This window comes from Amblyomma americanum, chromosome 1 (genome assembly GCF_052857255.1).
Source record: "Amblyomma americanum isolate KBUSLIRL-KWMA chromosome 1, ASM5285725v1, whole genome shotgun sequence".
NCBI lineage: Eukaryota > Metazoa > Arthropoda > Arachnida > Ixodida > Ixodidae > Amblyomma > Amblyomma americanum.
Window position 1 is genome coordinate 16,979,653 of NC_135497.1, and position 19,241 is coordinate 16,998,893.

Sequence of the window (19,241 nt, forward strand, 5' to 3'; positions counted from 1 at the left end):
CTATGCAGGAAGTGATCTAAGCAGTGGGACATAAAACAGTCATATTACCGTACTTCAAGAACGTTGGAGGACTCCTATGCTGCTCTTATTAGTTGACACGATTGCGTACGCTATTTTGGTGCGTCATCTGATGCTGATGCGACTCTCTCGAATTTTTCTTTTACAGGATTCTTTTATTACGACGACAATGTACACAGATACTTCGCATCAACAAAGATTGGCTTTTCATTCTGAGCATTTTGACACCTTTCAACCCCCTTTTCCCAAGTTTTCATTTATTCATTTCATCAATTACAGTCGAAGCCCGCTACAATGAAATTCATGGGGTGCGCCAAAAATTTCGTTAAAACGGAAATTTCGTTGTAGCGAAATCAGCCCAAAAAACTAAGATCTGAGTGCACTGTTCAAAAATATCAGTTATTTCCAAAAAATTCAGTAATTTTGGCTTGCATCTTTTTAGTGGACATGAGCGTCGTAGTGCGAGTTTCACACTCGGCCAACAACTGCATTGCGATGTCGTCGTCATGCACACTAATGAAAGCACGAATGGTGTCAGATTGTCCATCACATGCACTGCAGACGGCAGGGCTGGCGCATCTTGCACGTCGCTCTCGTATTCGGACGAGGCGTTGTTGTGGCGGGCCTCTTCAATTATTTCTTCATTGGTTAGCTCCTCATGTGCTAACGATGATGTAGTAGCGGTGGAGCTCCAGCACTTGCGCATCGCACCGTGAACATTGTCGGCGAGGCCCTTGCCACTTTTGAGCAGTCCTGCTTTGACGCTCCCGGCAGTATGCAGGCAATAAAGTATTTGACTAGGCATGAATGCACCTATGTAGACAAGGGAAGGCTTAAATGGTGCCTTTGGGGTCTTGTATTGTTTTCATTGGCAACTGTCGTAGCTGCTGTAGACAAGGGGCAAGCTCAAATGGTGGTTTTAGAGTTTTGTATTGTTTGCAGTACAACTGTCGTAGTTGATGTAGACAAGGGACAGGCTGAAATGGTGCTTTTGGAGTTTTGTTTTGTTTTCAGTGGCAGCTGTCGTAGCTGCTGTAGACAAGGGACAGGCTCAAATGGTGTTTTTGGAGTCTTGTATTAGTGCCGTGCTGTGCGAGGCAGTCCGAATGTAGGCTGTGCTTTTTCCTTGCAGGCCATCACGCCGCCCAACGCCCTCACCCCGCCCAGTGCACAGAGCGTCATGCCAACTGCTGCGGCTGTGGCGGCTGCAGCAGCCACGGCCAAGATTCAGGCAATGGACGCAGTTGCCAACAATGCCCTGGTAAGCACTTGTTCGTCATGGGTGGCAGGCTGAAGCAAGGCTTGTAAAATCTCCTAGTAGTGGTTGGTTGGGAAATGGAATTAGAAGATAATGAGTCCCCGAAGAGGGATCTACTGGTGTAGGCTGACCTATTTTAACGCATGAATGCATTTACTGGTTACATTCCGTTCTTTGTCGGCAAGTTTTGTCTGTTCGGCTTTAGTCCGTCTGCCCAGCGCGCACTTCTGACGCTGTTGCCAGCAGAGAGGTTGAAAGAAGAGATGGAAAGAGAAACAAGAAATGACAGTGATGAGAGAAAGAAGGGAAGAAGTAGGGGGAATGAAAAAATGAAGGGATGCTGTTGCAGAGAGCGCAATAGAAAAGTCTGGATCTGAAGCTGCTGGCCTAGCAGTGAAAACTTCCATGCACGCGATGCCGCCCTCTGCTCGCCAACTAAGCTGCACTATCGGAGCTGCCATCCCTTCCCTCCCCCGAGTGGCTTTAGCTTGGAAGCAAAGTACTCAGTAAGAGTGCGGCCGGAGAAAACAAAATAACAAACCAGTGCACACGCCCTGTTATTACCCCCTCTTAAGAGAAAGATAAGGAAATATACAGGAGGGAGTGGGCCCAGGCCAGCAGAGCTTTCGTGGGCTTAATCAGACACGGGTACACAGGGTGTTACCAAGAAGATTAAGCTTCAAAAATAGAATTTTTGTAGTGAAAATATGGCTTCCACGGCGTAGTATTACTAGTGTTGGCGGACACCAAAGAACCGGTGAATCGTCAAGCTGGTTAACTAGTTTCAAATACATAACTTTTTAACTATTAAAGTTAGGTGCCTGGTTGCAGTTAGATTTTTTTAGCTGACTGTTAGTAATAGCCATGTTTGTTTTTAGTATTACGAACATGTGATTACAGTTGGTGCTGTGGCTCAGCAAATTTTGGCCATTTCTCGGGCAGTCTGGAAAACGCATGCCTTTGGTGAGCGCTGAGTGATCTTTCAAGTCGCATCACTCCATGGCACATTTGCCACGTGACTTTTCCTGTTGCACCTGTGCATCGGTGCTCACTGCTCCTCGCTGTTTCAGCTGAGGCATGGCACATGTCCCACGGAGTAACGGGACTAACAGCCAGCTACAAATCTCTTGACTGCGGTGTGGCCTAGGGGTTTGGGCATCTGCCTCACATGCGTGAGGTGTGTGGTTCAGTGCCCTGTGTAGCCGTGTTACGGGTACAAACTTTCCCCCTGCCTGGTGCTTGGCTTATCTGGGGTGAAATGCTTAGGAAAAGGGTCTTGGATCCAACCTTGTGCAGACAAGAACACCTTGCACCATGGCGCTCTTTGGCCAAACCTGCCCGTGCACCATAAAAATTCATGGTCATCGTGAGCTACAATTCTCTAATTGTAACCAGGTGCCCAACTCTAATAGTTCAAAAGTTAATTATTATCTTACTAGTTAACATGATTTTCTGGTGTCCGCCAACATCAGTATTACTATGTCACAAACCTTGTTTTTGCCTCAAAAAGCCTGTTTTGAAAGTTACTTAGCCTTCCCGGAAGCACCCTGTATTTCTTCAGAATAGTAGAAAAAGATAGTAGGAGCCTCCAAAACTTATGCTGTCGAGTGCTAAAATATTTGGCAGTGCTGGTAAAATTGCATCTTAATTTGTCATCATATAGTGATAAAAAATATTAGGATGAACTTTAGCTTCTTCTGGCTGTCCAGCATGACATTGCCCTTTGTGGCAATTGTCGTCAAGCATGATGGTCACCCGTGAAGTTCTATAAGGGATCATGGTTTTCTTGTTCTGCTTGGCTTGCGCTCAACAGCAGGGCTGAACTGAAACTATGGGCAGCCAGCTGTCTCTCTGCGAGTGCGCTAAATCATGCGCTATTTATTTTTTTGGTGGGGGGGGGGGGGGGGGGGGTATTGTCAGTAGCTTTTGTGTTGTTATTGTGCACCAGAAACCTTTTGGCTGAACATGTTTCTAATATTTGTGGTACTCACTGGAACACTGACCCTGGGTAGTGTGTCTTATTGTGGGTGCCAAAAAAAGTGCAGGTTGTATAGGGCAATGACATTGTGTGTGGTCACATGATTGGCATGGTTTCGTGGCTGCATGGCAGGCATGGGTGCACAGCTGCAGTGCATTGAATCGTGCACTGTTTTAGTTACATCCAAGTAGAGCGGCAGCGATGGCGACAGCGTCCTATGCACTCTGTCGTGCAGCACTCTCATGCGTGATCCTCTTGCTTTTGCAGCGATGGCAAAGTGCATTCTGGACTGTATGGATTGCTTCTTCTGGCAGTGAAAAACAAAAGACAAATTTTGCTGCTTTTCTTCACTTTCCAAATGTATAAATGACCCAAGTTTGCGTGCTGCTAGAGGTCAAAAACAACCGAGCCTGTGCTCTCTTGAAGGTTCATGAAAGCCTCAGTTGAATGGCATAGTCATTGCCGAAGCAAAAGCTTTGCACGTTGTAGGGCCACTTGGAAGGCTCACGCAGTGTGTCGCAGCAGGGCTACTACACTTATCTGGCATGGCAAGGTTGCACTGCACCTGGCTGAATTAAGCTCTCTTCTCAAAATTTTTGTCAAAAGTATGCCCTGTGTCATTTGTGGTGCACGGTTACTTGCAGCAAAATAAACATGTGTGGCCTTTGTTGTATTGATTGCGATGAATCTGTAGTTTTCAATAGAGCAGTGAACTCCTTGACGGTGGCAGGATTATTTTAAACAAGAATTATTTAAATTGCTTAAAATTACTGAGCTTGAAGTGTCTGGAATGCTGCTTTTATGATATTGTCTCCGCAGAGAAAGCGAGTATCAAAATTCGTAAGTAAAAGACTATGTTCCTTATTCTAGATATGGAGGTTTAATTGAATATCTGGGATTTCTGAACATTCCAAGTTCCCAAAGACTTTGCGCATTTGATAAAGGCATCATTTTTGTCGGCTTCTTGGGCAAGGCTCTTTATTTTCTGGCTTACATTTTTAAAACCAGGTGTCAAATATTGGGCATGGTTTCCAGTGTGATATGTAGATCGGAAATTGTGTTCTGTGAGCCATCCAAATGTTTACGCCTTCAGTGTTTGCAATTGGCCTTCATTGTTAGTGATACTGAAGTGGAATTGCCACTTTCTGTGAAATTGTATTCAGAAGGTGATTATCACAAATTTCTGTCTTTATTTCGCATAATTTTGTGGTGGTGGTGTTATTTTCTACATTTTGTGCACGCACACCAGTTGCCGCCCATGCAGGAGGGAGGCATGCATGACATCGCTTGTCTCACCAGGGTGATGTTAGTTCAGCTGTTGTGCTTGGGAATTCATAGCTGGCGACATGGAAATGCACAAGGAATTGCCAGTTACAATGGAGAAAGTGCCATTGGGAGTGGCAATAATCATTCAGTGATCGAAATGACCATGGGCTAAAATTCAGCTACGACTCTGCTGCCTCATCAAGGGACAGCAAGACAGTGTGCTCAGGATGCACCCGACATTCCCCTCAGGCGTGCGCGCCCAGTAAAGTGGTGGCTGTGCATATTAAAACTGAAGTTGGGATGCCCCTGACAAGTTTTCCTAGGATTAAAATATTTTCTTTTGCCAAAGTGAAATCATGGTACTGCCTCATTCATTGCTCCAGCCACACAGAGAGTAGCCGCAGTGCTGGGTTGGAGAGGAGGTAATTGAAATAGGACTACCACATCTTGTTAGCAGCTCCAGCAGCATAGTGAGTCCTTGAACCGTGTTCCAACACAGAGTGATAACTCGTGACTTCGTGCAGTTCAATTGAGAGCATAGTAAAGGACAACAAGCATTGAAAACGCATTAGCGCACGTCGCTCCACTCGGCGTCTGTCCTGTGAGATTCACACTTAAAGGTGGTTTCATGTGCAAGTGACTGAGCGGCGAGGCGACAAATGTCCATTTTGTTGGAACCTCACCACTACTCCCACTCAAGCTGCCGCGGCCGCTCGAAAACATTTTGTGCCGCAGCAGTATAAATCGCGAGCTTTTGTGTGTGCAAGATAGGATAATGCAGGGCTTGCGCAGAGAACTTTTTTTCTGCTTTCTGTCACTTAAGTGTGGCGTATGTTGTGTGGAAAATTTTTGACACTTGTGTAGTACATTCGCGATGAAGATTGTAGCCGTGTGGCATGTTCTTACATGCGGGCTTCTGGCCTTTGTGTCTTTATTGCAACTGAGCACCATGTTCGGGGACATTCAATCAGTCCGAAACTCGGTGCTATAGCTGTAATGCACATTTTACTGCTGCATCGATCTCATTCGTACTAGGTCAGTGTTCATTATAAATGGGCACAACTGCATGGATTCGCTACGTTTGCACTTCGCCTTTGTTCCAGTTGACTGTGGCGTTCTGTCAAAAAAAAATTAGGCGCTATACTTGCTTCAGTGAGCAGCAGCAGGACTTATCATGACTGGCCTGGCTCACAAGGTTATGGAGGTGATGAATCTTATTGCTTTTAACTGAGGAAACCACAGGTTCGAAAAAAAAATGGCAAAGAACTGGCAGAGATTACTAAGTAGCCGGAAAGCTTTTAATGTGGAGCAGACTTAATAAGGAATAAAGAAAAGTGCAGAGCTGCACATCAGCACATTTAATACTTAGAGTATGTGCTCTTCAATTAAAAAGGGCATGTCATATTTCGCTAAGACAACTCTATAATTATCCTGCATAAAACTGAATTGAAGACATCTCAGGTGCGACTCTGGGCCATTAATGACAGACTTAATGCTGTAGCACATCTTTACATCACACTCAAACTTTTGCAGCATTGTTTGCCAACCTAAGAAATTTGGTGACTAAAATCTGCATGCTCCAGAGTGCTTCTAAATTGGTTGTTTCATTGTTCCAAAATGCTTCAGGTTGGAAGTGTTGGTGCTTCAAGCTGCTCCTATATTGACTTTCCTCTGCTCCAAATTGCTCCAAATTGGAAATTTTAGTGCTCCAAAAATTTCTCCAAATTGGATTTTACCAGTAGCATCACTGCAGACATGAAATGCACCGGTTTCTTGCGAAGCGTAAGCGCTGGGGGCGAAGCATTTGAAAACATACACGAGTAGGTTGGGTCTGGCAAACGCACAGCAAAAATGCTGCGACAGTCGGGCACTGCGATGGCTTCCCTGCATTGCTTAGGTGCAGATTTTGTCTACTTTTGCCAATGGTGTCATGGGACCGGGCGTGCTGCGAAGTTCATTCATCATTTAAGGCAATGCAAATGCACCAGATAAGGAGCTGTTCAGAGCTTGTGCCATAAATGCTAATTGACACCCTATGAAGTGAAATTATTAATAAATGTCTTTGTAACTTGTTCAGCTGTTCCATTTCTGAAATTTAGGCAGTTTGGATAATACGTTTTCCTGGATAATATCTTCTTTTTTTTTTCACTTTTTTTTTAAAAGTTATCAACGACGTTTTACTGTATATACGGCCCACAGGCAGTATAGGTGCATACTTGAACTGGCAGAAAAAGGCGAAGAAACCCTATTCATTAAAGTTTACTCCTTGTCTGTTAGTTATGGGGTCACCGTGGGGTCAGCCGTTCGATAAAGCTAGCTTCCATGCCAGCTACACACAAGTGTTACTCGTAAGCGATATGTTTCTCCGACAAAATAGTCAAATGGCAGAGCATGCTATGAAATCGTGTATTAACCCAATGCGAGGTGAAGCACACTGCGGAAAAATGTTGTATCCAATAAAATCGAAGTTCAGGAGGCTCACCGAGTCCTTGTCAATAGACATCGGGTACGTTATTTCGCAGGAGGGAAGGGGTCCCTCGGGACTCGCAGGTTGCAGGCAAGAAAGCGTTTCCTGCCGCGAGTGCCTGTTTTAACCCTTTGGGTATTTCCAAACTAGGAGCAATTAGAGCCGCTGGATAAGTTTTCAGAGTACCACATTCCTTTTCCCCGCGCTGCCAAGCTTGGAAGAAATATGGCTGCCACGGCCCAATGTTGCCATAACAGCAAACACTGATTTGCAAGGACTTCCCATAGAGCAATGGGCTTTCCTCTAGGACCCGCATACATGCGCAAGATGTTGCTTAAACGAGTTACAAAAATAATTGTTTCCCATTTATTCTGAGTGTCCATTAACATTATTTCCAAGTTAGCTGTGCCAACTTTACAGAAGTTGTTTGCCACTTGTAATAATGACGTTGTGAAGGCGCATGCACAGTGAACATGGATGTGACTGCAGTTAGTCAGGGCCAGCCATGAAGGTTATTTGAACCAATGAAAATATTCCTGGCGAGGAAATGTAACAAATGCTGTTGCATTTTAATTACATGCACTAAACTTGTGTTACAGAGTGTGCTTTTTTTTGCAACCTACTCTGCTTTCTCTATATGTGACCTGTAATTTTCACGTAATTCCAGTCGCCTCGTCTACTTTCTAGGGAATTTGTGCGGCAGAGCGTCCAGTTTGAGGGCTGGCGTTTTAGGCGTTTTAGTTGAAAAGCAGTTTTTTTAATGGCCATTTTAATTGGCGTTAAAATACAGCGCCACTTATTACACTGGTGCACTTTTGCGTGAGCACGTCAGATATTTTTCTGTGACATTTACAAGGTTGAGGGCCTGCTGGCATTAATGTTTTTGCAATTTTGCATTTTTTGTTTCTCAGATTAGGTTACTTTTAAAGGTAAACAGTTCGTTGCTGAATATACTGCTTCACTTGTTATTTTGCAGCACCCAGTAGTAAGTACTTCACATTTGACAATGCATGCCATTGCTGCTGAGATAAAATTCTGTCGGCTAGGTCAGGTATATTATTTACTTCATTGCTGCTAAAGTTTATATATAACAGTGCTAAAATAGTCATTGGGTTTAACAAATTATTAGTTCTGTCCGAATTTGAGCTAAAAAAACTATGAATTTTACCCCCACAATACTGGAAAAAATAAAACCCGGAAACAAAAGGCTCAGAGCATGCAATAACACAAGCTTAACTTGGCATCAGGACGTTTGTTAATCACACCTTCTGCTGGAATAGGTTCTTGAGTCTAGTGTACATTGGCAACAGATCGAGGAAATGCAGTTGTCAAATGTTTTGATTCCCCATCTGGGGCTCTGCTTGTGTGGTTTTGTTTGATAATAGATATGCTCAGGTGTAGCATCACATGCTGAATACTATGTGGTTAAAATGGCATGTTTGTTTGCGAGCCATTTTCACTGACGTGGCCGTGCTGTTTGATTTTACTAGTGCATGTATGTTTATTGCAGCCATTTTTCAGGGCATGAGCTTTGAGAGATGCTGCATTGTACTTAAGTTTCAAGCAGTAATGGGACCTTGTCTGGAGATTTTAGCCCCCAAGCAGACACTTGTTTTTGTTTTTTTTTTTTGAAAACTGTCATTTTGTGCCCATGCTGCCATCTGTTGGCAAAAAAAAAAAATGCTTTCGACGAGCCCAACTCACCTTAAAGTAGAGTGTCAGAAAACAGATGACAAGCTGGACTCACTGTAAACCAGGAATGACAAGTCTGATTATGATGAGCCTGGCTTATCCAAGTCCACTAGGGGCTTAAAACTTTGCATCTCGTCTTGCATGCAGCTTTTCAGTAAGCTGAATTTGTTTTATCTTATTTTGGCTTTTATCAGAGTTCTACCACAGTTAGTAGAATTGTAGCTTTAAATTTTAAAAATCTTTAGCTCAGTATAAGGGTACTCACTGCTACCTTGTCTTTGGAGTTCCAATTCTATAGGAGCCTTTGAATGGTCTTTTTCCGAATTCGTTTTGGGAGCTTGCATGGCAAAGTACGTCCGCTTTGTTTGCAGGCATTGGGACTGTCATCACCTGGAGCAGTACTTTCTTCATCGGCAGCGGTACAATAATCCTACTTATTAATATTTTTTAGGCAACAGTTTGAACAAATGTGTTGCATGGGCTTGCACAGGGAGCTGTAACAGTGGCATGGCCTTAAGGGGGGAAGAGGGTCCTAGGAAAAGATTTTTGTTAATGAAGTCACAGTTATGAAATCTTCAGTGAACATGTATTTTTGCATGCTGATACCAAATATGTCAGTTAATTTTATGTGCAACAATTCCTTGAGCACTTATGCAATATGTTATGTAACTTTTTGTGGAGAGCTTTAAAGAAATTCTGCTGCAGGGAACATGCTAGAATGCATGCCATTGGTTTCTCTTGACATTAAGCTATGCAGTAAAGGTAAAATTATCATCGTGCCTGTCATAGAAGTTGCATTACAGGATTTTGAAGTTGTCACTTCAGAAACAGGAATACAAATTTTTCTTCCCATTTTTGAAGCACCAAGTTCAAAACCCTGTAACTCAACTTCTATGATAGGCAGGATAATAATTTTACCCTTATTGCATAGCTTGTTGTCAAGACAAGCAGACAGCATACATTCTAGCAAGTTCCCTACAGCAGAATTTCGGTAAAGCTCTCCGCCAAAAGTTACATAACATATTACTTTAAGTGCACAAGGACTTATTGTACATTAAATTGAATTCCGGGTTTTGAATCAGCACGCAAAAATATATGTTCCCTGAAGATTTCATAATTGTGGCTTCATTAATAAGATTTTTTTTTCTAAGACCAGCTTCCCCCCTTAACTGATACTCCCATTCTTTATTTTTTTGTCATAATGCTGAAATCTCGATTCGAACTTGCAGAGCTTGAACTTTTTTTTTTAGAACTTGTGTTCTGGTCCCGTCGTCATGAGTATTTAACAGGCTCCCCTTAATTTGAAAACCTCCTCCAAGTTCGAAATTATTTAGAGTCAACTGTAATAATGATAATAATAATAATATAATTGTAATAATAATTCTGTGCATGAAAAACTTGTGTACAGAATGAGTGGTGGATGCACTTGCCGCTCATTTTGTAGTTGACGTCAACTTCTTGCGTGCTGGTTCAACTGTGAACAGCTTATGCATAACAGTGCAGTAAACTCCGGATATATCTCTAAGGGGATCTCAAAGTAGTCCTACGTGTCATAATTTGATGTATAAAAATGGCAATAGGTCAGCTTATCTGTAACCTAGAGGCAAGAACACTTTGTGCCCACGCTAGCAACATGCTTCTTGCAGTGACGTGCCGCGCGCCGTCTCTTCAAGGGTACACTATATATAGAATAATCGCTTATTAAAAATGAGGTATAGTTTGGTTTCCTGAACGCCTTTGTCAGCGAAGCACACCAGGCTAAAGCCGTCCATAGACTTTGGTTGGTTTGGTTGTCTTCACCGCATGACAGCAATGTGTTGTGGAAATTGAGTTGAGACATTCACCTCATCCCGCGGTTGCTGCCAAAAGGTTCCCAAGGCCACACAGCTGACCTGTCTGCGTGCGAAAAGTGATCGAAGAGCATCGTTCGAGATGCACATGCCGAGGTGCAGATCAAATGACCGGCAGAATGAGAGTTCAATATACAACACAACTGTCCTATACTTATACACAGGATTTTCAAGGGGATCATCTATGTGTTCAATATAGCTAATAGTTGAAAATATGCAGGTTCAACATATCCGGGCTGTTGCCTTCTTTTTGCTTGCTGTTTGTAGATGACAGGCAGAATGCCTTGGATATATTGCATCACATTAACCAGACACATCTATGTTTGGTCATGAAATTTACAGTTTACCCCCAAGGTTTAATTCAAGTACTGTAATCAAGGATAAACATGCACCTAACATGTGCCTTCAACCTTCTAGTTTCTTTTTCTTTGTTGAATTTATGTAGGCAAAATCCTTTGTGGGGAAACACTGCTACGTGCCCCGCACCTGCGTGGAATTGAGTGTTCAGACCATGGTGTGTGCACCCTGGTGTGTGCAGTTGTTAAAAGGGGCAGCGCCTGCTCATAGGGTTTCATGTTGTTCCTTGGGCATAGTTCCTTTTTACACTAGTAAAGGCATCCTTTGTATTATCTTATCAGTAGGGGGAGCATATCTCTTGCCACCAAGCAGTAGAAGCAGTGTTGCACAATGCTGGTGCTAATGTGGTCCTGTGAGCAAATCCTGGCACTGTTTTCACAGGCTTTGGGGCTGTCATCTCCTGGAGTCATAGGTTCTTCATCTGCAGCAGCGGTCATCCCTCCACCAGGCCTCACCATTCCAACCCTGGTGCCACCTGGCCTAGTTGGGCCCCCAGGTGTGCTCCCACAGCCAGTGCTGGCTGCCAATGCACCAGGCATCATCACTGGTAAATGTGGCTTCTCATGTGATTTGCACAGGTGCTCACAAAAGTTCTCGGAATACTGGAAGCATGAAAAAAAAGTGGTCGGGATTTAAGGTAGTTAAACAAAGTAGGCGTGCGAAAGTGTGGGTTTAGCTTGGTTATGCTTTTGCTTTGCTGAGTTGTCGGCACATCTGGCGACAATATTGGACTCGGGTTAAGCTCTGATCGAGGTTAAGCTGATCCGATCTGATCTGTTTGACGATATGCAGTGCACAGCGCGATGGCTGTTTCAGTTTAACTCGAGGCGTGATCAGCTGCGGCGATCACATAGTGCTCTCGTGCAGTGGCTGATGAGGCTGATCTGTTCGCGCTGCCATGGGTTCCAAACCCAGTTGCGGCAATATTATTTTATTTGTGCACCCTCAAGGTCAGGGATGCCACAAGATTCTTGGTGGGTGTGACCCCATGAAGTAGTGGTTTCGCACTAAAAACTGAATTTCCTCCTTGCCTAGAGGTGCAGCCAGGCACTGAAGGATGCATTCTGCAGGTCGTACGGAAAGCGCAGAGAACACCCTACAGCTCGTGACTGCATGCTCAGACTCCCATGTAAATAAGCTTTCAATGCGATAGCATTGGAAGCCCCGCAATGGAAAAAAACACTCTATAGTTAGTCATAAGATTCACCGATTGGTCGAGACAGTTATGACGTTACATGGCCGAGTTGGAGGTGGTTGGTTATAAATGCACAGCGTGGAGAGTTGTCGGAATTGAATCCGCCGCGGCAGTCGAATTTCGCGCCCGTGTACTGTGCGATGTCAGTGCACGTTAAAGAACCCCTGCAGGTGGTCGAAATTATCCGGAGCCCTCACTATACGGCATCCCTCATAGCCTGAGTCGCTTTGGGACGTTAAGGCCCCATAAACCATAAACATCAAGCCTTAATCTTACACGAGGAGAGAAAAAAATATTGGAGATCAGAGTGATACGACCACGCCTTAATTGCCTTCAGCTTTTACCAAAGGGAAAGTAGTGAAGAATTTGGGCCTAGCTGTGACTTGTACCAGGATTCAAGACAATAACGACAGAGTTATGTTTGGTCTCGCCTTCAAGCAGAGCTTTGCATCACAACTGCATGATTACAAGTTGGTAGTCTATGTATAATTGGGGCAGTTATAATATGGGGGGTGCTCTTGCGATCACTCCTTTCAAGCATTACCTAGCGAAAATTAAAAGGTACCTATACATACACTAGTAAATACTGCTGGTGTGCTCATTTGTAACCCTTAGAAACCCTCATATTTTCTCTATGTATAATGTGAGAAAAGTTCAAACGGCCTGGTATAGCCAAAGTTCACTGTATAAAATTTTTAAAGAAAGCATGTAAGAGCCACGCTTTATAGAAATTGAAGGAACGGTAGCTCAGACTACTCTTACTAAACTGTAGGGTTTGACCTTTTCTGAAGTTTTAGTACAGTTTTGAAGGTGCTTCAGGCAATTCTGGAGCACACAGCCATGGCAGGCCAAACGCCAGCTAGGGTGACTTCTCCACATTACGGCAGTATTGTGTGGAAAATGGTATGCTAGAGTGAAAGCTATCGTCATATTCACCCCCTCTATGACAGCCGACGTGAGAACAGAATGGTTACTTCAAGGTTACCACCGTCCACACGGCTATTTCCTGGGTGCTGTCGATGGGTGCGAGAGGTGTGAACGCTTGCTGGCCACTTGTGCTGTTGGCCAGTGCGAGATAGTGTTCCTGTGTATGCTCTAAACAGGAACACTAGTGTGAGATAAAAGCGCAAACCATGGTACAAACTTCTGCCGCACTGCCAGTTGCTTGTGTAGCGAGGCAAGGCCTGACGCCTGCCATCTGAGTGGGCACCGCTTGGCATTGAGGTATTCAGTATATAAGATATAAATTGCATCTGTCTAAGATTAAGGAATAGTTTGATATATCCTATAATTCATTATATCTATGTTTGATGTGTTTGGACCCAACATGTTTTCAAATAAAGCCAGTGAAAAAAAAGGGGACTGTAGTTGAATGAAATGTATGGACAAGGCGTGGGTGATTGTGTTGCAGGCGTGACGCCAATGCCACCCACAGCAGCAGCCCTCATCCCACCTCCAAGCATAGTGACCACGCTACCACTTGCGGCTGCCAAGCCTGCCACTGACCTTCTTGGGGCAGCTGCCCTTGCTACGACAACGGCAGCTGTTGAAACTGCTCTCAGCCAGGCGACCATAACCCAGGCTGCGCTGAACCAAGTGGTGCTAAACCAGGCGGCATTGAAGCAGCCAGTGGTGAGCCAAGCGCCTGCCACCGAGGCACCCAAGGAAGAAGATGATCTGGCCAAGAAGATTGCTGAGGAGCTGGAGCCTCAGACGTTGCAACAGCAGGAGAACATGATGATAAAGGGTTCCAATGCAAGGCATATGCTCATGCGGAAGCTGATGCGGCGCACTGAGGTGAGCTGCTCCTATTTGGCTGGCTACTTGATGTGCATGAGAGTGATAAAGTGGGCCTGATTCAAACACTGTGTGTACACTCTGAATTGATTCCTGGATAGCTGGCATAATAAAGTAACTTGCCTCAATGAAATTGACATGAATTTCCAGCACAACAAGCCCATTTTGTGTGTGTGTACGTTGAAGTCAGAAGCTTTGTAAATTTTCGTTTCCTTGAGAGGGGTGCCTCAGTGTGGCAGTAAGTTGGCAATAAGTTCGGGAATTTGATTTTCCGGACTGCCTGATTTTTCGGTCGTTTTCGCGGTCCCTAGAGGGTCCGAAAAATCGGTCGTCGACTGTACACTAAATGTGGTCTGGAAACTGAACTGATTTTTGGAAGTGAATGGTGTATAAAACTTTAGTGTGTTCTCTTATAACTGCAAAGATAGAAATGCAAGAGCAGGTTGTCTGTTCAAAGTGCTCATCAGCCATGCTTAGATGGCTGCAGTTGTGTTTTGTGTAAAAGCTTGCTAGCAGGCTGCCTTTTTCAGATGCCTACTCCTGTCCAAGGCCTGGTAACTATGCTGGCAATAACTGATGATTAATTAAATACGTAACAGCACTGAGAGTTACTGCGAAGGCAAAATCCCTGAAGTAACTTTTTAAAATCTTTTTGTCTTCTTACAGTCCTGTGTAGTGGTGCTGCGCAACATGGTGGGTGTGGAGGATCTGGACGATGAGCTCGAGTCCGAGGTGACGGATGAGTGTGGCCGGTTTGGCTCTGTCAAGAGAGTGATTATCTACCAGGAGCGACAGTCTGAAGATGAGAATGCTGAAATTGTCGTCAAGATTTTCGTCGAATTCTCTCAAGCACAAGGTGGGCCATTATGATCTCAGGGCAGTGGATATTGTGTTGAGCTTCGAGGGACTATACACAGAAGGTGTAATAACTTTTATTGGCAGAGGATGGCATTTGCCAGAAAAAAGGGCTTTGGTATGTTGGCATAATAGATCTCATACTGGGTTCCTTGAGTGCCTCAACTTCCTCCCTTCATTCTGCTGACTTTATTTTGGGACTAATCGTGCTGTAATTTTTTCATAGCAGACTGTTTTACTATACAGTAAAACCTTGATCATTTGAAATCCCGGCTAAATGGAAGAATTTCTGCAGTTACATTATTTCTGATGTAACTTTGAGCACATAATTCGAAGCAACGGCATAATACAGCCCCCTTAAATGCGAGATGTCTGATCCCGATTTCGCCGCAAACCGATGAAGGGACGGCCCCTGGGAGCCACGAGGTGGCACTACAGAGTGATGCCGATTAGCTGATTAGTAATTCTGATGTTCTATATGCGAAGCGCCACATCCCCAGTACTCTCAGCACAAATACCAATCTGGTACAGCTTCCTCACCGCCGATGCATGCGCCTGCAGGGAAGACGTGCTTCACTGTAACGCAGGCGTAGATACCGGTTTCGAAGTAACATACTCTGTGCGCTTCGTCAATGCAAAGTTGGACTGGAGGTAGTGGTGCATGCACTTGGCGGCCCTCTCCGGCCTGGCTGTGGTCAAGGGAGTGCACAAAACTGAAGCACCTTCCACCCCTAACAGCATCAGTGAGTGTCCCGGAACGCGACCATTCTTGCTACATGCTCACGACGGGCTGACTGCGCTATGCCGGCCTGCACAGTTTCTATGTAGTGTGCCATGGTTAGAGGGTTAGGTCGACCTTTCTTCAAAAAGAAATGACCATCCTATTGATTGGGGTCGACCTATACGCAGAGCCGACGTATTTGCGGGGCCTAAGGTAGTCTTGGACGAGTGCCAGGTAGTAGGTGTCTTGTGCCAGCGCCCATTCCCGGAAGGACGCATGATCGGGCTCTTTGCATCAAAAAAGGTCGTTAATTCTTATGCAAATCGTTTCTGCTGAAGAAAATCCGATTTGCATGCTGTTTACCCGGCTCGTTCGCGCTGGCGGTCGCTTCCTTGGACATGCGGTAGGTAGCGCGAGGGCAAACTTCTGATGAAACTTAAGGTTCTGATCATCTCCAAGGCTTGCTTCATGCCATAATCCGAAACAGTTAGCAGTTCAGTTGTCTGCTAGTCAGTCGGGCCGCAGGCAAGTGTGAAGCGAAAGCTTCACTACACGAGGTAAAGCCGATTTTGCCGTGCGTTCCCTGCTGACCTTCAAGTGAGCCAGAGGTCAAGTGTGGTTATAGGCCTTAGCATATGTGGTCCACCATGGTGTTGCAGTACTTGACCTTGGCCTTTGACCTTTCGATTCGCTGGTAGAGGGCGGTAGAATAGACCGCAGCGTTCTTTGGGGGAGTAACCTCTCATGATGAACCATTGATTTAACTGCCACCTGCCAGGGTGGTAGGGTGGGCGTGCTGCCTATCCTGTGTGTGGAATGCACTCAATGTTACAGACGCCAAGCCGCGTCTACTTGCCCGATACACCACGGCTTTCGCCCTCTCACCAGGTTCAGCAGTAGTTAAACCGCAGCTAATTTTTCACTTTTGATCTCGACTGGCTTCTGACTGGTGTCTTTTTAACTGCATCATTACGCGTTTGTTTCTTTGAGTTCACGTGTGCCAATATGACGCCCCACGGAAAACAAAACGCAGTGGCCGGATGAAGCACACAGTGTGGGGGCATGAGTCGGCTTATATTTGGAGTCAACTTTTTTTTGGCCAGAAGGACTGCAAGCTGGACACTTGATTTTAACCCGGCAATAGAAAGTAATCGCAAAGTTCGTCCAGTAAAGGTAGCCTGTTCCCGCAATGAAATTTTTTGCCTGGGTTCATTTTTTTGGTGTGGCTGGATAATTTGAAAAACCAGTTACTTTGAATATTTTTCTCAGTCCCAATGACTTCCAATTAACAAGGTTTACTGTACAGCCAGTCATTGTTAATTGAATTTGGCAATTTTTTTTTACTGGCCATGCATTTGCATGCATGCTAGGAAGGAAGGGATGTAAGCCAAGATATGTGGGGCTCCTCAGCACGTATTTCTAGTTGTTAGGGTACCTGAGGCTAAGAGAATCTCTGGCGTAGTTTCTAGGAATAACAGGGAGTAGCCATTAAAAAACTGTTCGCAGAATGAATTTTCAGTCATGAATACCCTCTTCTGCAAAGAGTTGCATTGCTGAGGAATGCAGAAATAAAATTGCAGAATGAAATTAAATAGGAAATCGAAATTGGGGCTTTCTCTTGCAGTTTTTTCTTTCCTATTTACCAGGAAAAAAAACTGACAAGAGTCCCATAATTTGTTGGGATGGGAGTGAGATCTACAAGATGTTCTTAGCTGTGTGGCTGTGCGCAAGAAATACAATGCCTGTGAGGAGCCCTTTTGTAGTCTAAGCTTTTCATTGCTTAGTGATTTCATAAAGTCTTACTGTCCTGTGCAGAAAAAAACCTCTTTATTATGTTTTTTTTTCTTCTTGAACTGCAGGGGGAATAATGTATGATACAGGAAAACATGTTCCAAGCCACCTAATTTCTGCTCTACATTAACCAAGCTTATCGGAGCTCATAGGGATGCAGTGCAGTCATGGTTATTCTGCTTATTGGGTAGCAGCAGGTCTAGCCTTCACATTATTGCAAATTGTATGGACTGAGCATAGCAGCAGTCTGGCATGACTCAGTGTTTGCTTTGATGTCTGTTTAATGCCATTTGAATGAAACTTTTAGTACAAAGTGCAGTATTGCTAAACAATGGTTGTCTGATCTCACTTCATCAGCGCCTTTCATGAATAATATAAGTTGAATGATAGAAATAGCAGAATTTTCTTCTAAGCATCGTTCTCATTTAGCCAGTATTGAAGTTACTCAGCTTATCCCTGTAATGACTGCCTAGCAGAATGCTGATGGTGCCTGTTATTGCTGTTTCCAGAGTCTGCAAGTGCAAGAGATGCCTTGAATGGCCGGTTCTTTGGTGGCAGGATTGTCAAGGCCGAGCTGTATGACCAGACACTCTACGAGGCGAATGATCTGTCTGGATAGGCAGTATAGGACCTGTACATATCTTTGTATATAATCATCACAAAATAAATCGTGAAATCACAGCACAATCTGGCTTTTTGTTGGTTTGGTAGTGCCAAACATCAATGGCACAAAATAACCTGTGTGTTAAAAATGGGTATTCTCCCTGCTCCTTGCAATCGTGACAGTAAAAGAAAAAGGGCTGTCACCTTAACAACTGCCATTGCAAAAATTTGCGATGGCCCGGTGACAAGTGGTCTTACTTGGCAGAGGCTGCCACAGTTGCTCAGTGGTTGTCGTGCTCGGCTGCTGACACGAAAGACATGGCTTCAATCCCGGCCACGGCGGTCGCCTTTTAATGGAGGCGAAATGCTAGAGGTTCGTGTATAGTGCGACGTCAATGCGCGCTAAAGCGACTATGCAATAAATTAATTGAGGTTACGTAAAGCAGACGAGAGAGGCATTCCATGACTCGTCACCCCAGCACAAGAATTTTTAAGCTAGCGTCAATAACAACGAAGTTAGACGATTAAAAATTACACTCCTCCTGTCCCCCCCTCAACTCGTACACGCGGGGCACCAGAAAAAAAAAAAAACAGCTCTGGGACTGGGCCCCGCCCATGAATACGTCATCAGCTGACGTTCGGTTTGAGACTTCTGGTTGTTGCACCGCAGCAGCAGCGTTGGTCCGGTCACACTTGCCCACGACCGGTCCGAGGGGACCGGCCATGCTCTCGTCATCCTGGATTGTGGTGCGCGTCGGATTCCTGTTCTTGCCATCTGTTGTAGTTTTAAGGGCCTGTCATACTAGGCCAATAGTCGGCCGATTCGGTCTGCCAAAACCGTGTCGTTGCGATATCTGGCTCTATGTCACACTGTGCCGGCGAAAACGGTCGGCCGAGTGTCGGCGCAAGGTCTCCCACAAGACTCACTCCCATGTCGCACTAGCGAGACGCCTCGTGAGACCTCCCGCCAACTTGGCCCTTTCTCGTTCTCACTCTTCTTTTGTCATAACTCTCTTAAATAAATCCCCATATAGTAAAGCAAACTCCTTAACAATCGTGATTATGAACGTAGAATGAGTGCCGCCCAGTACTGAGCGGCACTGATTGTTAGATCAGAAAGGCATGGCACGAAAAATAAATCCAGACGGTCGCAGGTAAACAAGGGAGAGTTTATTTGAGGCTAAAAAAAGAAAAATGCTCAAACACGTGGACTCGAACATGGCACCTCCATACTGAGAACCTACGATTACTCTCACGGCGCCACCGAGGACAGATATATTTGCACCCTTCAGAAGTGCATATCTTAAGTTTGACACTCGCGACGGGAGTAAAGCAGGCGACGTGCGATAACTTGGCCGGCGTGCTGCACCGGTCGCCGCTTGCGAACTGCAGC

General features: G+C 44.8%; 1 protein-coding gene across 29 annotated transcripts in view; it reads left to right on the forward strand.

The window, feature by feature from the left end:
• The window catches only part of hfp (Poly(U)-binding-splicing factor hfp), a 72,681-nt gene extending 54,749 nt beyond the window's left edge, over nucleotides 1-17,932 (forward strand). For 19 of the 29 annotated variants that reach the window (XM_077643257.1, XM_077643286.1, XM_077643266.1 and 16 more), the window contains 6 exons: nucleotides 1,151-1,279; nucleotides 9,051-9,098; nucleotides 11,268-11,433; nucleotides 13,493-13,878; nucleotides 14,545-14,734; nucleotides 17,755-17,932. In XM_077643257.1, coding sequence (XP_077499383.1) covers nucleotides 1,151-1,279; nucleotides 9,051-9,098; nucleotides 11,268-11,433; nucleotides 13,493-13,878; nucleotides 14,545-14,734; nucleotides 17,755-17,864 — 1,029 coding nt within the window. In that variant the 3' untranslated portion in view covers nucleotides 17,865-17,932. The remainder of the gene's footprint in view (nucleotides 1-1,150; nucleotides 1,280-9,050; nucleotides 9,099-11,267; nucleotides 11,434-13,492; nucleotides 13,879-14,544; nucleotides 14,735-17,754) is intronic. The other 10 variants (XM_077643302.1, XM_077643321.1, XM_077643310.1 and 7 more) reach the window with 1 other exon arrangement.
• Nucleotides 17,933-19,241: the final 1,309 nt, after the last annotated feature.